Below are 20,499 nucleotides of genomic sequence, written 5' to 3'. Positions count from 1 at the left end.
TTCAGTTAACAGCAATCTTACATCCATTACAAAAAAGAGGAGGACACTGTAATAAGGATAAGAATAAAAGAACATTCATAGCATAAGAAACCTCTTGGAAATTAAATGTGGTAGGATAAAATTTAAAATTATTTATTTATTTTGATACAGGGTCTCATTCTGTCACCGAGGCTGAAGTAACACAGCATGATCATGGTTCACTGCAGCCTTGACCTCCTGGACGCAAGTGATCCTCCCAACTCAGTATCCTGAGTAGCTGGAACTAAAGGTGTGTGACACCATGCCCAGTTAATTTTTTAAAATTTTTTTGTTGAGATGTGGGGAGGCTGGGGGGGGTGGCCTCACTATGTTACCCAGGCTGGTCTTGAACTCCTGGGCTCAAGCAATCCTCCTGCCTCAGCCTCTCAAAGTTCTGGGATTACAGACATGACCTACCATGCCCGGCCAAAAAAATTTAAATAGAAGGGTTGGAAAATGAAATTAAACAACTGTCCCAGAAAGTAGAACAAAAATGCAAAGGGATGAAAAATAGATAAGAAAATTAAAGGATGTTTTCAGGAGGCTGGGACATTCAGCTAATAGCAGTTTCAGAAAAGCTGTGGTAAAAACGGTGAGGAAGAAATAAATGAAGAATGAATATAAGAAAGTATACAAAGACTTGACAATATGAATATTCAAACTGAAGGGGCCCACTGAGTTCCTAACAATTACTGATAACAGCATTGCTAAAACACATAATGCAAAAATACTAGTGACAAAGAAAAAAGATAATCACTTCCAAAAAGAAAAAAAGACTATATTTAAAGGTTTGACAAGCAGAATACCGTCAACTTCTCAAGCAGTAATGGCCACAGAGACAATGAAGAAATGCCTTATAAAATACTGAGGAAATATTATTTCTTTCTTGGAATTTTATACCTAAACAAACTAGCAATCAAGGGTGGAATGAATGAATGTGTGTTTATCTATATATTTTATACAAGGTGTGCCAGAGACACATTCCAACCTTCGTTTTTACTCACAGAACTATTTTGTTTGAAGCAGCAATGCATATAGTTAAAAATATTTACTTTTCTAGTGTTCTGTACAAGCTAGCAGTGGCCCTGTGTCACAGTCTAGCCAATGATATCTAAGACAAAATCTACTACAAAGGCTTATGGAAATATTATTTTCCTGATGCAAATAGATTTGACTGGTTCTGCCTTTTGTCCTTTCCGCTGTATTACTGCCTGGAATGCAGATATGATGCCAATAGGTACAGCAGCTATCATGAGACCACGAGGAAGTAAGCATAAAGGCAAAAGTCAACATTTAAGTACTGCAGATAGAAATAAAAGAAAGTGCTTGGTCCCTGATCACATCACTGACCTGACACACCAGTTACACCAGCAACCAAAATACTTACTTTGCAACTGCTTGTAAAGAATACAGGCTTGAAAAAATTGCTGCTGTCATGTTTTTTTGTTATTTGCAGCTGAAAGCATCCCTGACATATTCACGAGTTATCAGAAAAAGTTGTATCTCCCCAACACCCTTCCTCAGGAAGTTACTGGAAAATGTGCTCCACAGAAATGAGGAATGAACTAAGAAAAATTTATATTGCTCAGAATATAGATAATTCAACACAGGAAGGATGCAAGAGGAATTCTTAGTGTCTTGGTAATAAGGGTAGTCCTGAGATAACAGCTGTAATGTATGCCTAAAAAGTAACCCGTGAGTCACATTGGAACAGGAGGATGAAGGGATCTAGGAAAGATGACATCAAGAAAAAAAAAAACCATGGCTAGACTACTTGATGTGTTGGATCATATTGAAAGGAGGTTGATAGTTTTTCCAGAAAGTGTGGAGGTAAAAATAGAGGTTGTGTAAGGGATGAGAAAAACCAAAAACCAAGTATTCTCCCTACTCTCGCTCTCAGTACCGAATGTTTCACCTCTGGTCACCCAAATGTGTGGGAGTCTCTCCCCACCAACCACCAGTTCTTCAGTAGAGATCAACTCGGAGTCCTACAGTTTAACTCTATTCTGACTTACATTTTTCCTATAAGGTGGCCTGGACTGGGAAAGACACACTGCAGGATGTAAGGAAGTGGGTAGATGGGAATATACTTAGGAGGTTGGTGGCTTATGGAGTAAAAAGGGAGACACAGGGATGACTGCCTACATGTCAGCACAGGGCATGTGGAGAAGGCAGAAGAGGTTGTTACTGGGTTCAGGAAGACTGGGGAAGGAATGATTTGCAACTAGAGAGTCTGGGATCTAGGGTTCTGTTTTGGACTTGTTAGGCTGAGTTGCCCCAGAAAGTACCAAGTAGGCAACTGTGCCAGGGCTCAGAGTACAGACAAGGCTAGGGAGAAACTCAGAATATGCTTAGACTCAACAGGTAGTAATTCCTCCTTTTCTCTTGCCAATGCAAAGAAATGTTTCGTTATATGTTTGGAGTTTTATACAGCCTCAATGGTATGATTTGGGGCACTGATTGATTGAAGACTTGATACTGAGAATCTAAGGGTAAACGAGCAGTGAATCCTGGAATATATCACAACAGGTAACCCATTCAAGTGCTTAGGCCTCCATGGTTTCCTATTTTGGGTCATATCTGTCTTAAGGAAACACTCTCTCTACCAAAGCTGAACTCATAAAATAGTAAAAGTCCTCCCACACGCACACACCCAAGAAATAATTTCCCATTATTAGCTGGATTTAATAAACATTTTCTTCCAAAAAAAAATTTGTCCCTGCTCAGTAGACTTCTCTTTATGTGTACAAAGCATGTGCCAAGTTAAAGACCATGTTAGGCACACTTTGAGACACTTTCCGTTTTTTAAAAAGTTCTTAGTAAACATTCAAAAGGACCAGTTTGTTTAAAAGTCTTTCAAAGCACTATTCACTACAGGTCGTAGAGTTCTTTAAACCCTCAGCAGTATTCTTTCTTGACTTTCTCATTGCTTTGTGCAATCTTTGTATTTAATCATTTATCCCCAAGTTGGTCTTCGCAGTGTGGATTTTAACAAGAACTGGGTTTTAGCCACATTACAGTAGACGCGGTGGGGGCGGAGAGCAGCAGTGGCAATCGCAAAATAAAACGTATCATAAAGTGGTAACGGTTCGTGATTGAGGCCAGTTGTTGAAAAATAAATGCCTGTTATATAGAATCATAGAAATTTAGAGCTTGCGGCCAAGGCAAGTCGTTCATCGGTGGACCGACAGCGCCCCAGGCGGCAGAAAGAAGGCGGCGGCGGCGGAGACCCCGGGAAGTTGCCGGATTTTTAAAAAGGCACCTGCTGGGTGAGTCCTCACTGTGCAAACGGGAGCCACAGGTGCTCGATTTTAAGGGACTACAACTCGAAAAAACCTAAGTCTGTAAAACAACCATAAGATCCGCACGTTAAACTAAGTAAGTTCTCGCTGTACACCAAGTTGATGTGGGCGATTATTTACGGCGGAGAAACTGAGTGGAGGGAGGAGGGAGAATTCCGCTAAAGTTTGCCCGGGACTGACAGCTAGGGAGTGACCTGGAAGCCAGGAGGAGGGGCAGAGAGGAAACTAAAGAAGTAGGTGAGAGAGTCAGTTTATGAAAATAGAGCCTGCTGTGGAGCGCAGCAGGCACACCTGCGGAGGAGGAGGCTGCCTCACCTGCGGGGCCGCTGAGCGCCCCCCTAAGTGTGTTAGCGGGGGAGGCGGGGGCCGGAAAGGAAACCTGGTGAAGGGCTGGCCCGGAGCCTGGGGTGGGGGTATTCACTGCGGGATAGGGCCAGCAAGAGGACCCGACACTCATCGACCCGAGCGACACGTGTAAATGTCAAGATACAGAGACATCTGCAAATGTCACCCAAGAGGGTGAGGACGGGGGAGCGGTCCCGAGGCTATGCCCTCCGGAGCAGGCACTGGCTCCTGCGGGGCTGCGGGCCAAGTGTCCCCCTTCCCCAGGGAATTGGCACCTGGGCGGGGATCGGTCTTGCCGCGCTGGAAGCGCGAGCCCCAGGGCTCCGGAGATGCGCCGGGGCGCGTCACCCCTCGGGGCAGTCCTGGACCTCGGCGCGCCCGGGCGCAGCGTGAGGTGCCCCCGGCGGGGCGGGCAGCGCGCAGCCCGGGTTCGGCGACTTACCTCGGGCCTCGCGGGGCGCGAGCAGAGCACCGACCAGGGCGAGCAGGAGGGCGCGGGCGGGGGGCATGGGCGGCGGGCGCGCTGCCATCGTCGCCGGCCTTACGTGCAGCAGTTCTCGGGCCCGGCGGCGAGCGCTGCACTATACCACGCGGGCGCGGAGCCGGGGCCGGGCGTCGCGACCGGAGGGGTTTCCTGCCGCGGCGAGTCAGCTTCGGAGCCCTCGCGCAGCGCCCGCGCCGCCGCGGAGCTCGTCTAGCCTTTCATTTTTAAAAAAGTTTCCCCCCGTGTGTGTGCGTGCGTGCGCGCGCGCGCGCCGTTCTGGCACAAGCCAGCCTTGACCGTTGCAATAAATGAGCAAACTGTCCGAGTTGGCCCGGGCACGAGGAAGAGCGTTGGTGAAAGAAGGCAGGTCTGTGAAATGGATCCACGGCCAGCAGTCACCGTTCTTATTACCGCGGAACAAATTATTTTCTCCCCCGCACCCCCGCCCGTCGGCGGCGTCCCGCGGGTCCTAGAGACCGCTCGGGTCCCCCCGCCAGGGTCCCGCCCGGAGCCGCGGCTCGCTCACCCCCGGGGGTGGGCGGCTCGGGGCAGGGCGCCTCCCTGGCCGCGAGCGCCGGCGGCATAGACGTGGCTCGGTGGCGGCCGGGCGCCCGGAGCGCACACGTCCCCGCCCCAGGATGATGTGGCCGCAGGGCCTGGGGCGCCCGGCTGCCAAGCGCACACGCGGCGGCATGGTCCAGCTTTCCAGGCTGAAGCTGGAAACGATGACTCTGCTGCTCGCTCCCCGGCTCTCCGGAAACCCTCGGAGTGCGGGTCAGGTCTCCACCGCGGCCCACAGCCCGGCGCGCGACCCCGCCCGGCCCTAAGCGCCCAAAGGGGCATCTCTTGCCGGAGAAACAAGCTTGGACTCGCAGGCACAAGACACCTGGGCGTTACTTTTGATCAACAGTGTTAGGTTTTATGTTGATAGATTGGCTCACGTTTCCATTCCATGACCTGGACCCAGAAAAGGGTGTACAGCGACGTTCACCAAACTTTCCTGATTTAAGAAGCACCTGGGTTGGCTTGTTAAAAAGATTCCCGGGCGCCCTCCTACGCTTTCAGAATGAGACTCTCCAGGCTGTGGGGCCAGGGGAGCCCAGGGCGTTTGGAGAAACACCAATGAAAGAATGGTGCGCCTTGCCTTCTCATCCTTGTTCCGGGCTGACCCCACCTCTTCAGCCTCGCTCGGCCCTCAGGGAGACCATCAAAAGCAGCAGCGAGGGGGCCCGCACAGACAGAAATGGCTGGAGCTATGGAGGATGGCTGATGCCCACCCTGCGGGTTACCATGATTCCCAACCTTGGGGACTTATTAGACTAGTAAGAGTTAAAGACATTGCCAGCCCCAGAGACCAGTTAACTCAGGGTTTCCCACGATGCGTGGAGCTCAATAGTTTTCAAAGCTTCAGGTGATTCTACTGGGCTGCTCAGACCTAGGACCACCTGCAGAAATTCCATCCTGGTCCTGCGACCTCGCACCGATTCCTAACTGAGCACCCACTCCTAGGAGGCGCTTACCCAGCATTTGAGGAAGCTGCCTTCCATACCATGTCTTCCCACTGCAGAGTTTTCTCAGGAGTTCTCTCCCACAGCAGGTTGTGCAGTGTTCCCAAAACCCAGGTCGATCCTCCTAACAAGGTGCAGGACTTTCTTTTTAAAAAACCTTAGTGGGAGGCACAGGCTGTCCAGCCCCCTTCCCGATGCTGCCATATCTCAGCACCAGATCTGGAAACCAGGCCTGGTTCAAGCCCTGTGTCATATCTAACCGTACTACCAACCAGCGTTGCAGTGTACTTCTTTTGTTCATTCATTCAGTCAATCTACATGAGCGACCCTATGTTAGGGACTTGGGAAACTAAACTAATGAGAAAGCCTCTTGCCTTCAAAGACTTCTTTCTGATCAAACTGATACATCATCATTATTGGACAGTGTCAGCTAGTTACTTAACCTATTTAATAATGATTAGGCTTGTTTACTGATATGGTTTGGCTGTGTCCCCACCCAAATCTCATCTTGAATTCCCATATGTTGTGAGAGGGACCTGGTGGGAGGTAATTGAATCATGGGGGCAGGTCTTTCCTGTGCTGTTCTCATGGTAGTGAATAAGACTCACGAGATCTCATGGTTTTAAAAGCAGGAGTTCCCCTCCACAAGCTCTCACTTTCTGCCTGCTGCCATCCATATTAAGACATGACTTGCCCCTCCATGTCTTCTGCCCTAGCCATGTGGAGATGTAAGTCCATTAAACGTTTTTCCTGTATAATTACCCAGTCTTGTGTATGTCTTTATCAGCAGCGCGAAAACAGACTATTTACTACTTCGTAATTCATTACATACCTGGTGTAATTGGAGTATTGTGCTAACGTCTTTCAAGTGCATTATTTCATTTTAAAAATCCTGAATATAGAGATGAGGAAACTGCAGCGTAGAGATGTAGCTTTCCCACCACCACACAGCGAAGTAGGTCAGAGCCCAACCTCAGATCTGTTAAAGATAAAGCCTGTTTCTTTAAGCCTGAGTTCCAACCTTCAGTTTTAGCAGCTGTTAAGTGAAGGTAAAATACAAACCTCCCAGGTGGTTGTGAGCACCAGGTGAACTAATGCAATGTCTCCCAACCTATCTGATCCCTGGAATGTCTGTTAAGAATTCAGTTCCTCTGGCATTTGCTCTGGAGATTCTCATTAGAAAGGTCTGGGAAGGATAGTTTTAGCAAGTACTTAGGTGATCCTGATACTTGTGGCCGATAGAACTTCAGACACATCAACGCAGGAGAATTAAAAATTGTTTTCTTCCAGCTCAAAGGGCCAGATTTGCTTGCAGATAAGCCCAGCCACTGGCCTCTTGGATCCTTCTGACTGGTTAAATGGTTTTTTCACAATGGACCTAATATGTGCTGTGCACTGGGCTGGGGGCCTTGTATACATTTTCTCTTAATGATCAATTTATTTTCGCTCTTTAATATTCAATTGTTAATGTTGACTGTAAAAGTCCAATTTCTTTTAAACCTGGATGTTGCAAAGCTTCCTCCAAAGAACTAAATGTGCCCCAAGACTGTCCTTGATTTGTTTTTGACTGAATGAAACAAAACAGCCATTGCAGAGGAAAAATAAAGAAAAATAAAATCCTAGCTGCAAGCCCTGGATTTCAACCCTGTAATTCACCATCTCTGTGAAGCAAGCGGCCTGGGCTGACACTGTCTCCATAAAGCCTTCATAGACATCAATAACAGCCAGCTAAGGCAAAGAGCAAATCCCGCGTCCGGCAGATGGTCTGCCTTTGGATGGAAATTCTGCCTCCTCATTCACAGGAAATGGAAGCCGACATCACATTCAATACTGGATTGTTAGGTAATGGTGTGGGGTCAGAGGCCAGGATCTGCACATGAAAATTTCAGATAGATGGCTTGTTGTCCCTTCCTTTCTAGAAGAATTGACCTTTGCAATACTGTTTCCTGTGTGCTATTTTTGTGTAACAGCCTGGGCATTCACAACGAACAGGGCACTTATTTCTTACCCAAACTCATGTAAGCTCAATCTGCTCTGAGTACAAGCAGATGAAAAATGGAGGCAAACTTTCCTAAGCCAGGAATTTACAGGCAGCCACTCCTAATTTCTGCAGTAAGTGAAGAGCCGGCCTCCTTGCAGAGTGACCTATTGACAGAACTTCAGACACAGGCTTGCAGAACAGCTTTTCTCTCTCCAAGCACAGCTCCCAAGGCTTACTCCAAACTTAAACAAATGCGATTGCCCCAAGATTAAGATTCTTGGAAATCATTTTAATTCTATCTCTTGGAGAGATGAAAACTCTTGCTCCTCTCGGCCTATTATAATAACATGTAGTCCATTTTTCTTTTCCTATATCTCTCACTTCAAGAATCCATGCCTTCACCTCCTCAGAAACCTGCCCCCCGTGAACTTCTTCTGGGTAGATTAAACCCTTTTGTCTCTGATGCTTTCATTATAGCACAGAATCAGCACTTAAGTAGCCAGTCTAAATGCCAAAGAAAGATGCTCCTGGGGCTGGGGACAAGGAACTCGGGGACATGCTGTGTCACAAGAGACAGGAAAGGTCACCCCATCTATATTCATCTATGTCACCTGCCCATTGACCAGTCAACTTCTCCAACCAAGTGACAGTCATACTTCACTTAACAAAGATACATTCTAAGAAATGCATCGTTAGGCAGTTTTGTCACTGTGTGAACATCACAGAGTATACTCACACATCTAGATGGTACCGCCTACTACACATCTAGGTTTTGTGGTATAACCTGTCACTCCTAGGCTACGAACCTGTATGGCACATGACTCCACTGAATACTGTAGGGAATGGTACAGTAAAAAGGCAGAAAGATACAGTAAAAATACAGTGGAAAAGATTTTTTAAAATGGTACACCCAGATAGGGAAGCTCCATTATAATTTTATGGGAGCATCCTTACAAGTGCTCAAGTGCGTACTATGTGATTGACCAAAATGTCATTTGGTGACTCATGACTGTACTGTGATGGGGAACTTATTATGCCCCTCCCTACACACCCCCAGATTCCATTTTACATACCCCAAGTGACTGACAGTACTAAGAAACGGACACCTCCTGGAGCAGCAGCTGCTGAGACAGCCTCCTGGCCTAGGTGCTTATCTCTCCCACCATCAGTGGGGGCAGGCTGAGTGCAAAGGCAGCACCCAGAGAAAGGCAAACGGGAATCTCAAAAACAAACATGAACTATGACAAGAATGACCAAACATTTGAGGATACTTCATTTAAGAAATAGGGCTGGCCGGGCACGGTGGCCCAAGCCTGTAATCCCAGCGCTTTGGGAGGCCGAGGTGGGTGGATCATGAGGTCAGGAGATCGAGACCATCCTGGCTAACACGGTGAAACCCTGTCTCTACTAAAAATACAAAAAATTAGCCAGGCGTGGTGGCGGGCACCTGTAGTCCCAGCTACTCGGGAGGCTGAGGCAGGATAATGGCGTGAACCCGGGAGGCGGAGCGTGCAGTGAGCCGAGATCACACTACTGTACTCCAGCCTGGGCGACAGAGCGAGACTCCGTCTCAAAATAAATAAATAAATAAAAGAAATAGGGCTTAATCTTCTTCCCTTTTCATGTGGGCCGGGCTTAGTGACTCATTTTTTTTTATTTCAATAACTTTTGGGGTACAAGTGGTTTTTGGTTACATGGATGAATTATATGGTGGTGAATTCTGAGATTTTAGTGCACCTGGGACCCGAGTAGTATATGTTATCCCTGATGCCCCCCCATCCTTCCCTTTCTGAGTCTCCATAGTCCATTATACCACTCTGTGTGCCTTTGCACACTCATAGCTTAGCTCCTACTTGTAAGTAAGAACATATGGCATATGGTTTTCCATTCTTGAGTTACTTGGAATAATGGCCTCCAGCTGCATCCAAGTTGCTGCAAAATACATGATTTTATTCTTTTTTATGGCTGAGTAGTATTCCATAGTGCATATATACCACAGTTTCTTTATGCGCTCATTGGTTAATGGGCACTTAGATTGGTTCCATATCTTTGCAGTTGTGAATTAGTGACTCATTCTAACAAAACGCAGCCTAAGTGAGCAGTATGTAAGTTCTGAGGCTAAATCATGAAAGGCGTTTCAGCTTCCTCCTTGACTCAGGTTGCTCGCTCTGGAGGCAACCAGCTGCCATGTCGTGAGGAGCCTCAGGCAGCCCAGTGGAGTAGAGCCGAGGTGGGGAATGAGGTTTCCTGCCAATAGCCATGTGAGTTAGCTATGTTGGAAGCGGATCATTCAGCCCATCATTTTCAGATGACAGCAGTCTTATGAGAAGACCCCAGGGCAGAACCATTCAGCCAAGCTGCTCCCAAATTCCTGACACACAGAAACCCCCTGAGATAATTAATATTTGTTGTTTTGACCCATTACTTTGGGGAATAATTTTTTACACAGCAATAATTGTTATGCATTTAATAAAGCAAATGTTCCATTTCTATATATTTTTCTAGCTTTTGGAATGTCTTGATAATTTCAATATGAAGGGCACCCTTCTTGTTTATCAGCTTTGAAAACAGGGTGTAGATAGGGTGGCCATGGGTCCCAGTCTTGTCCTATTGTACTTATCAACAGCAGTCCCTTTCTCTCTCACTAGAGTCCTGATTCGTAAACAAAGTGCACAGTTATCCTGTCTGTAGATAAGTGTTTCTTTTGTGCCATGTCTTCAGGGCAGGAGGGATGGGCAGGCACACATGCTTGGTTGTACATCTTGACTTGATTCCTTCCATGAAGGATGGTTGACCGAGTGAGCTCGCTCGCGATGATAGATACCAAGCCACAGCACCCAAAGCAAAATTGGCTGAGGCCATGAAGATTCACAAGGTTGTCTGAGTATCCCCACTGCACGGTTAGGCAGTCACAGAGTGATCTGATCTGGACTGCCATTTCCGGAAGTTGTAAGACATATTTCACCTCCTACCAAAGTACCTGGGGCTCTGCTGGTGGCTGTATCTTGAATGCATCAAAGAGAAGATGTGATGAAAGGTCATGCTTGCTCTTGCTCCTAGAGAGAATCACCAGAGGAAGCATAGCTGCCCCACCACCCAGGCTGGCCACTCAAGTGTCAGGTTTCTGTTCCTGCAAGGATGCATGGACTCCCAGAAACCAGGAGGGCTGGGGTTGATGGAGGCTGGGGGAGGACTCCAGGGTGCTCTGGGGACAAGTCTTGGCCTCCCTATCCAATCTCCAGCAGGTTTCTTCCTAGAGAGAGAGGCCAGACCTACTTTATGATAACGCAGGAAAAGCCATCCCAAGACCTACATGCCTTATTGAAACTCCGTCTTTACCTGATCTCTCTTGTGGCAAATTAGGCCCTTTGCCTCTTATTCTGTGCCCTTAAAATTGGCAAATAACTAGACACTGGTCCCACTTCATGCACTTGAATATGGTTCCCATTTTGTCATTACTGTTTCAGGCAAATCAACCCCAATTTCTTTAATGTACCCCTTGGGTCCTATTCTCACTCTTTCTAATTATGTTTGTTGCTGTCCTTTGGCACCTCTCCAGTTTCTTGATTTCTCTTAAACTGTGGAGGCCAAATGTGGCTACAGAGTTCCAAGAAGGGTCTGCATGAAGCCAAGGGAAGCAGAGCACTGGCTGATTGTGCCTAGTGGGGTCTCTCTGCAGCTGAGACTTTTAACTCCTTTTTGGAGGCCTGACCTAGTTTCTACTCTGAGGATGAAGAAGCGATTCTGGGTCTGGGGAGGCCAGCTGCTCTGAGAGCAGGGTGGCTGACCCTGCACCCATCTGCTCCCAAGCCCTGCATGTGGTACTTGCAGTCCCGCTCCTTTACCATGGTTATTTCAGTCTGCTTCTCAGATCTCAGTTTTTTCTCTGCTGCTTCAGATTCTCTCAGTTCTGCATCCTGGTGAGCACTTTTATCCAAGGCTCCATTCTCCCTAGAATTAACTACTCAATGAGCTCAGGCAGAAGAGACAACTCAGAAGTAGCAGGGTCTGGGGTCAATTGTTGTTTTTCCTACACTAAGCTCTGGTCTGGATTCTAATGCAGCTTTAATTGTTTAGCAGTTAACAAGCATTTAAAATTTTCATCTCCATCAGATCCTGAGCCAGCAGCACCCCACTGCTGCAAGTCCCCCAGCACTCCTGAGTGAAGGAATTATCCCACTGCCTTCCTGGATACAAACTCCAGCATTCCTTTCCCCTAATATCCCTAAGCCATACTCACAATGTTCCAGCTTTCTTTGTCCGAGCCTGAGCTGAAAAATAAAGAACCAATAGTTGAGGAAGCGTCCCCACAGATTAAGGACACAGACACAGATCCTGCCTTCAAAGACCTCCTGGTCTTGTGATACAGAGAATGGCTTTGAGCCTACCTAAAATAATAACAACAGGGCCTGTCCTGCAGCCACTCTGTCCAAGGCCTCCAAGATCTCATCAACCCTCATTGAGACAGTTAACTACTCCTCCTTTGAGAGGAAATGGTGCCTTTGAGAAGTGGCTTGCCCATGAACCCAAAACTCAAAAGTGGTCCAAATGGGATTGGAGGCTGGGTCTATCTGACTCCAAAGATCTTCCATTGTATCTTCTCCCTGCCAGTGCTGGCCCAAAACTCAAATCATCTTTGGCCCCTTCCTTTCTCTCTCCCTGAACCACACCCTTCAGACTGGGCATCAAGTCCTGTGCATGTCACCTCGGAAATATCCCCCTGACTCTGCCCTCTCCATACAATCCCCCAGGGTAGCTAACCATGGTGCCTCCCCTCAAAGACAGGGGTAGGGTCCTGAGCCTTGTTTTGTTGTCATTCTAGCCACTGCTCCTGCAAAGGCACTTTTAAAATGGAAATCTGACAAAACTTTCATGGGTCCTCATTGTCTTCAGAAATATATTAAATCTACTTCATGAGACATACAAGGCAATTTGGGGTTGGTCCTGATATGGTTTGGCTGTGTCCCTACCCAAATCTCATCTTGAATTGTAGCTCCCATAATCCCCACACGTCATGGGAGGGACCCAGTGGGAGGTCATTGAATCATGGGGGTGCATTTTTCCTATGCTGTTCTCATGATAGTGAATAAGTCACATGAGATCTGATGGTTTTATAAAAGGCAGTTCCCCTGCACACACTCTCTTGCCTGCCGCCATGTAAGACATGCCTTTGTTCCTCATTCACCTTCCACCATGACTGTGAGGCCTCCCCAGCCATGTGGAACTGTGAGTCCATTAAACCTCTTTCCTTTATAAATTACCCAATCTTGGGTATGTCTTTATTAGCAGCGTGAGCATGGACTAATACAGACCACAATCAGTACTCCCAGCCTCCTCTCTTTCCTACCACCTGACACAGCACCATCCTCCAGTCACATGGCACCACTTGACTTTTGCAAAATGTTGACCAGGTCATGGTTTTCCATGTGCTTCTCCCACTGTCTGAATGCCCTCCTCTTCCACTCTATAGCGGATCTATCCTTCAAGGTCCAGAATGGCACCATTTCCTCTGTGATGCCTTCTCTACCTCTTCAGGCAAAGTGAACATTTCGTTTTGTGCTCCCACGGTTCTGTGTATCTGCTGATAGCATGAGGCTTAATGCTTGGTGGTATAATTATTGCTGTGCACACATGTCTGCCTTGCGAGACAGGGATCCCCTTGGAGGTAACCCCGTCTTGCTCACTGTCATTGTCCATGCCTAGCTCAGTGCCTGGGAAAGAGAAGGCACAGGAATTTCTGGTTAAGTGGATAAATGAACCAGTGTGTGACCATGTTCCCATCTGGGTCTTTAGGAATTTTTCTCTATATACAGTTTCCCAATCCAGGCTTAAGAACAGGGATTCCATGTAAGTGTATTTATTGCTGAGGTTCAAGACAGTAAGTGGACAATATTTCATTTCTCTCACAAACTATTTTTCCAATAACCTCCCTAATTATTCCAGTTAAGGCTCATTGCCATTGCAAATCAAGTTTGAACTGATTTTCACAGAGCTAGCAATCTGTAGTGGGACATGTTTTATTTTTGAAAATCTTTGATTTTTAATTAAGTCTGTTACTTCTGGTACTATTTTAAAATTTAATAGAAACAAAATAAAACTCTTTTAAGGCTCTAAACAACCTCAAACTGTGTTTTGTTCTGGTAATCAGACAATACATAAGGATTATGGTTAGTTGGAGATATTGCCAACAATGGAAAAAATAAATATGAGCATGAGTCAGAATAATTTGAAACCAGAAATGTGTGTTGGTAATAACTCAGAAAGTCACATGGAAGAGCCTTGGTCAAAACACCAGATTTGATGGTTTTTCAAAAATTACAATCTCATATATTAGAAAGCCCCTTCCACCTGGTAGAGTGCCAAGAATTCTTACAAAATCGAGTCTTGGGAATTCAAAATCCTGCACCATCAGGAAAATGCTGTCTCTGTTGGGGGTAAGATATAGACAGTCTCGTGTGCATGGAAAAGTGGCCCCCAGTGATGAGGACACAACATTGTCATTAAAGGGGAGACTGTTCAATCGGGTAAAAGCCATTCCTGCAGCCTGAGCCTTTTAGGCACTTTTCCAGCAGCAGAGCGGGAACTGCAGCATCACTCTGGGTGGGGGGGTTACAGAATAGGATTCCATGTCCAATTCCACTGCACTGAAATACCAGAAGCATGACCCAATAATGTGGTTTTGCTATTCAACACCAGTGCTTATTCATCTACCCAGGGAGGGGAGAAAGTATCCTGCTTATTCATCCCCAAGCAGAATGTTGCCCTCAACCCCATGCTGGGCTTCCTAATGACATCATGCTTAAATCTGCCACTTGGTCCTAATGACCAGCAGCCATGATCTCTGCCTTGGAAAAAGAAAATGCAGGCAGCAATGGTACCGTAGAGTGTCTGGTGTCACCCTTGTACCCCAAACGGTCCTCTAGGCCTTAGCAGAACCAGCACCAGAGGTCTAAACATGAAATCTTTCTAGAGCTGAATGCTATTTCCTTCTTCTGCCTAGGTTTATGGCAATTGACCTATTTCACAGCTCTCTTACTGACCTACTTTCAAGTTCTATTTCGGAAAGTGACACAAAAGTCTTTTGTATCCCTGCAAAAGAGGAAGAGGCTAAAACACATACATAGGCACCCATGAACACTTACACATGCAGAAATCAAGGCTGGAGTAATTTTCCAGAAAGGAGCATTTGTTTTCTGTCACACACACACAAAAAAAAATTAAACTCATCAGAAAGTACTTTAAAAAGTGTCAACAGTACTTCAAAACTAAATATAAATATATATGTTCAAAACTAATAATACGTGTAATTTATTAGCTCTTATTTTCTGGTAAAATACCTGCAGGGTAATGTCAATGCATGTTGGTGGAAAACCTCATTTTACAAACGGAAACCAGGCAATTTTCATATGAGTCATGGTAGATTTAGATGCAAATGGCTCTCGAAAAGTCTCCTCCTGCTTAGTGTCACTTTAATCAGAGGTTGCATATCTGAGCTGTAACCCCATAGTAAACTGGAGGAATAAAAATTACATATCTGTTTAATGAGAGAGTTGTGTTCTGGTTAGCAAATGACCCGACATCCGGCTCCCAAGCTCGGGTAATAAGGCTGCCCAACAAGATGCTATGATAATGGCAATTATCATTGAAGTAGCATGAATTACAGCCAAACACTTCACATATGTTATTTATAAACTTCCCTATATATTTCAGTATATTTCAGTTTCACAGATGAAAAATGAAGGCTCAGTGATATCAAATAATCAAAACCTTGAAACTAGTAAGTCCCAAACTAGGACTCAAACACAGGACTGCCTAATTCTAGACTTGACATTTTCTTTCTATAAACTATAATGCCTCTTGTAAAAGTCAATTCTACCCAAATGTGTACTTAAATCCTGTGATTATCCTACCACTATTTAACCACTTGGTTTCTGTCATTTACTGCCCACAGAATGGGAGTTCTCTTTAGCATTGATCAATTTTTAGGTCGATTAAAAATGGAAAGATACTGAATACGATGTGGTATCCTGTACTGACTCCTGGAACAGAAAAAAACATTAGTGAAAAAAACAGTGAAATCTGAATAAAGTCTGCAGTTAACAGCAATATACTAATGTTGGTTTGTTAGTTTTGACAAATGTACTGTTATTTTAGATGTTGACAATAGGGGAACCTGGGTGAAGGGATGTGGGAGACCTCTCAGTGCTGACTTTGCAACTTTTATGTAAATCTAGAATTATTCCAAAACTTAAAAGGGGGAAAAAATAGTAGTTATCCTGTGGTTCCTGATTATCCAGGCAATTCAAATCAAGATTTGCACCAAGTATTATGTATTGCAGAATAGACACACGGAGTAGCATTTTCCAATTACACATCTATGCATTAGGACTAACAAATTTATTTAAAAGTGGGACGAAATGCACTGTCCTTATATATTTTCTTAATGAATGCCAAAAATAGAACTACTATTCAGTATGAAAATGGCTGACAATATAAAATAGTCTCAAAAGCTAAGTGGGCAAATGTGTATATGATATAATATGTAATATAATAAAAGTATATGTCATACAACATTTATCCAGGAAGTTGTGATATAAATATATGTGTGTGGGTATAACGTTATACATATACTGTTAATATATTGATTTTAAATGAAAAGATAAGCCATGCATATTTTTTAAAATTATCTCATATAAGGGGATGAAGAGATATGACAGAGAAAAGGAACAGGTCAAATATCTCAAGATATGCTTCGGTTTGTAGATTTGATTTTAAAACCACATAAATATTTTTACATAACTATGAAACAAATTGAAATATTAAAAAAAATCAATTCCTAAACATCAAAACCAAAATGGAACAAATAAACATAACTATATATTGATTTGTGGCATGTCCACAAAGAAAGAAATAATTTCATGTGACTTAAAAACATTAATTTCATTGTACATCCTTAGTGAGACATACCCTAAGAACAAAAAGAACATCAAAAAGAGAAAACAACTTCAATGGTTTTTAACAATCCTATTATTGGCTATAGGGTTAGAGTCATTCTTCTGGGTTTTAAGATTGATGAGATCAAGTAAAATACCCCTTAAACTCTAATTGAAAGTATTCGTATAAACTCAGGACATATTTTGTTTTGGAAAAATAAAACCTATTTTCTAGCTTTGTGCACTGAAAGGGTCTGGAAACTGACCAACCCATTAATAATGATGCTTTTAGTCCCTAGATTGTGATCTCTCTGCCATTTCCCCTTAAATGCAACCAGGGCTCCGTGGAGACATGACTGATTCTGGGTCTGGGGCAGGAAATATATAAGGTGAGCTATAATATCTTGTCATGTCCAAAGAAAGGAAGCTGTCAAAGATTACTAGAGTCACGTCAAAAGGACACAGGAGCTAACCTAAGTTCCCATTAGTCAAGGATGGGACAATTTGAACAGAAACAATAACTTAATGTATTGAAACACGCCAAATATGTTTGTATTCATGAGTTCATTAGGATAAGTCAAAAAGCGGGCAAACAAACAACACGTCTCTTTGATTGCTCAGGAAACTAGGGAACGAAGCCATTATTTTGAAAATGGGTTAATAAAAAGATTCAAACACTTATCCTGACTTTTCTGTATAAACTCTATCTGAGAGCATTCAAACAGTTGATGAGAGAAAGTCTCTTTTTGTTGAATTAAGCCAGGTAATATGTGAAGAAGGAACGATAGATTTAGGAATTACCATATTGTAACGTCTGCTGAAATAAAAGATCTAGGGATGATCATTGATGGCTACTTACTGGCCAGAGGTGAAGCCCGTGATGAAAGTATACAACCCTACATACGGATCTAGCCAAGGTGACTTAAAAGTATGTAAGGAGCAGAAAAGCACGTTCAAAGACACCCCGGGAGTGCAACTAGCTAAATCTGCACTGTGGGAAATGAGTGGCGCTATTCGACTTGGGTCTATAGACCGGCATCAGCATCATTTGGGAGCTTGTTAAAAAAGCAGATTCTCAGGCCCTGGCCCGGACCTACTGAATCAGACTCTCCGGGGTTGGGCCCCAGGAATCTGCATTTTAACACACTTACCAGGCGGTTCTTTTCCATGCTAAAATGTGTGCACAAGCAACCTGGTTTAGCAATGACCTGCAAGAAAACTCAGAAGGGGGATCTATGGATTCAAAAGGAATTTTGAAAAATAGCAGCAACATGCAGTATTTGAACAACCTGTAAACATGTTTTACAAGAGAAATGGAGAAATATGAATATCGACTTGGTATTTACTATTAAGAAGCTACTGTTAATTTTTTAAAGATATGATAGTGGTCTTGTGGTTATGTTTTAAAAGAGACCTAAACGTATGTACTTAAATATTTGTGCATGTAACGATGTCATATTTGAAATTTGTTTCTAAATAATTCGAGGGTAGGAGATGGGGAAATAGGTGGGGATATAACTGAAATAAGATTAGCCATGGCTTCATAATTATTGGGATTTGGGTACATGAGAGTTCGCCATACTACTCTCTCTCTTTAATGTTTTCAATCTTTCCATAAGATGGTTTTTTTAAAAAAGACTAATTCTGAAAAATAGTATATCAATTATAACAAAATGTTAACAACTGTTCAATTGGATTGATGGTTTATTAGTCATTATTCAATGTTCTCCCTGCTTTTCTATATGCTTGAAAATTATGTTCATAATTATAAATTTTTTAAAGTTCATTGGAAAAAGTTTGAAATAGGTTCTCATGCCTAAAATGTGAATGTCACTGTAGAAAACACGGACATATTTGCTTTGACCATTATTGATCCAATTTTTATGTGCAGCGATGCTATATTAGATGATTCCAGGGTTTATAGCTTAAGCCTTGTTATCACCAATTAAAAAACTCAGGAAGTGATGTCTCAGAGGCATTTCCCAGGGTCACAGTGCCATGAGTGGGGTCAATCCCATGTCAGTCTCTGTCCAGGTTTGTGCTCTTTCTACCCTTCCCCACTAGGACATTTAAGAATAAAACATTTTTATCTAGCAGATTATTCATAATTCCTGCAAAGTTGGAGATCCTTTAAGTGTCTTAGAGTATTAAGTAATGGCATTCTGTTTGTGTATTTGTTAGCTGCTTTTTGACTTTTAAAAATTGTATTATCACACATGTACAGTAAGGTACATGCATATTAAGTATATGGCTTCATGAGTTTCGCTCATGTTTGCAATGCTTGTACTGCAACCCAGATCAAGATATAGAACACTCCAGCACCTCCACTCCTTGTGTCCCTTGTCAAAACCATCTCCCCACAGCTATCAACTACACTAATTTCCATCATCACAGACAAGCTGACCTCATAGTGGGTAGTTCCTTGTGTCTGGCTTCCTTCACTCATCCTTACGTCTGTGAGATTTATGCATGTGGCGGTAGTTTATTCTTTTTCATTGCTGCATATTCCATTGTATGAATACACCTGAATTTATTTATTTATCCTACTATTTGATAGAGATTTGGGTTGCTTCTGATTTTTAACTATTATGAATAAACCTGCTATGAACATTCTGATAAATGTCTTCTATAGACATATGCACATACTTATCTTGGGTGTAAACCCAGGAGCGGGATTGCTGGGTCATGGGATCAGCATATATTTACTTTCAGTGAGTGACTGCCAAAGAGTCTCCAACACAGTTATACCAGTTGTCACTTCCACTGGAACAATGTGGAAGCCCCAGTTTCTTCATATTCACAGGGATACTGGGGTTGCCACTGTTTCAGCCATTCTGGAATCGCCCTGTCTTGGAAACCTCCTCGGAGATGTCCTGTGTCCTTCTGCAGAATTAATCCTTCCTCCTGTGGCTCTCACAGCAGTTTCTCCATGTCTCTGCTACAGCTCTTATCACCCCTAGCAGAATCATTTGTTTCCTGTTTGTGTCTCTTCGTTAGGATCTAAATTCCCCCAGGCCACACGCAGTGTCTTACTCTTCTTAAGATTCCGGTGTTCATTCACAGGGCGTGGCTTAAGCAATATTTGAATGACTAGATCAATTAATTGATCAATCAATATTCTTAAAAGCTTAAAACCTACTTACTTACCAGGTAGGACCTGGTGTTACTAAACACTTAAATTCTTTGGATCATGTGAACCTATTTCCATAGCTGTAACACATAGGGATAATTTATTTTGCCTGAAATTCAGAGAACTCTCTGGGACTGGGAAATATTTTCCATCTCCAAGGCTTCACTCACACGGGGCCTGGAGGTGCAAAGGAGCAGGACTCAGCAGCCAGGAGGAAGCTGCTGTGATTGGCACTTAACTTAGACCGCACAAATCTGCTTCGAAAAGTCCACCTCTCCCCCTTGGCCACCATATTGCCATGATCACAGAAAACATCATTTACAAACTCTGTGTTTTTAATACTTGCCAAGACCAGCAATCTTCTCTTTGTGGAGGCTTGATGGGATGCAAATGGGCCTGCCTGGCCCTGGCCCTGGCTGTGCCTCCGGTAACTCTTAGCACCGACTTCATGGTCCAAATGCATGCCCCGAGAGGAGCATGATCACGGCGATGCTATTTTAAATTTCTCTAATAGACACATCCACAGTAAGGGTTGACATTTGTGTAATGGTGGATTGAGAATTCACTGGTAGGTTAAAATAACCTGAGTGTCTGTGGAGATAATTGTAACCATCAGCAACTGAAAAGCCTGTCTTTCAGACAAATATTTGGCTTTCATTGAACTTCCGCAAAATGATTTCAACCAGCGGACTGACATCTGCAACTTTGGTTGTGAGTGACTTATGAGCTTTTCTATATGCATAGGGTGCTGCAGGATGAAAAGAAAGAATAAGAGATTGAGTATTATAAAAGTGGAGC

General features: G+C 44.0%; 1 protein-coding gene across 2 annotated transcripts in view; it reads right to left on the bottom strand.

Annotated features, from left to right (window-relative positions):
• The window catches only part of ADAM12 (ADAM metallopeptidase domain 12), a 384,755-nt gene extending 380,217 nt beyond the window's left edge, over nucleotides 1–4,538 (bottom strand). For both annotated transcript variants that reach the window (XM_055245748.2, XM_055245760.2), the window contains exon 1: nucleotides 4,108–4,538. In XM_055245748.2, the coding sequence (XP_055101723.1) occupies nucleotides 4,108–4,195 (88 nt within the window). In that variant the 5' untranslated portion in view covers nucleotides 4,196–4,538. The remainder of the gene's footprint in view (nucleotides 1–4,107) is intronic.
• Nucleotides 4,539–20,499: the final 15,961 nt, after the last annotated feature.

Source organism: Symphalangus syndactylus, chromosome 2, assembly GCF_028878055.3.
Source record: "Symphalangus syndactylus isolate Jambi chromosome 2, NHGRI_mSymSyn1-v2.1_pri, whole genome shotgun sequence".
Lineage (NCBI taxonomy): Eukaryota > Metazoa > Chordata > Mammalia > Primates > Hylobatidae > Symphalangus > Symphalangus syndactylus.
This window is presented reverse-complemented; position numbering and strand designations above follow the sequence as displayed.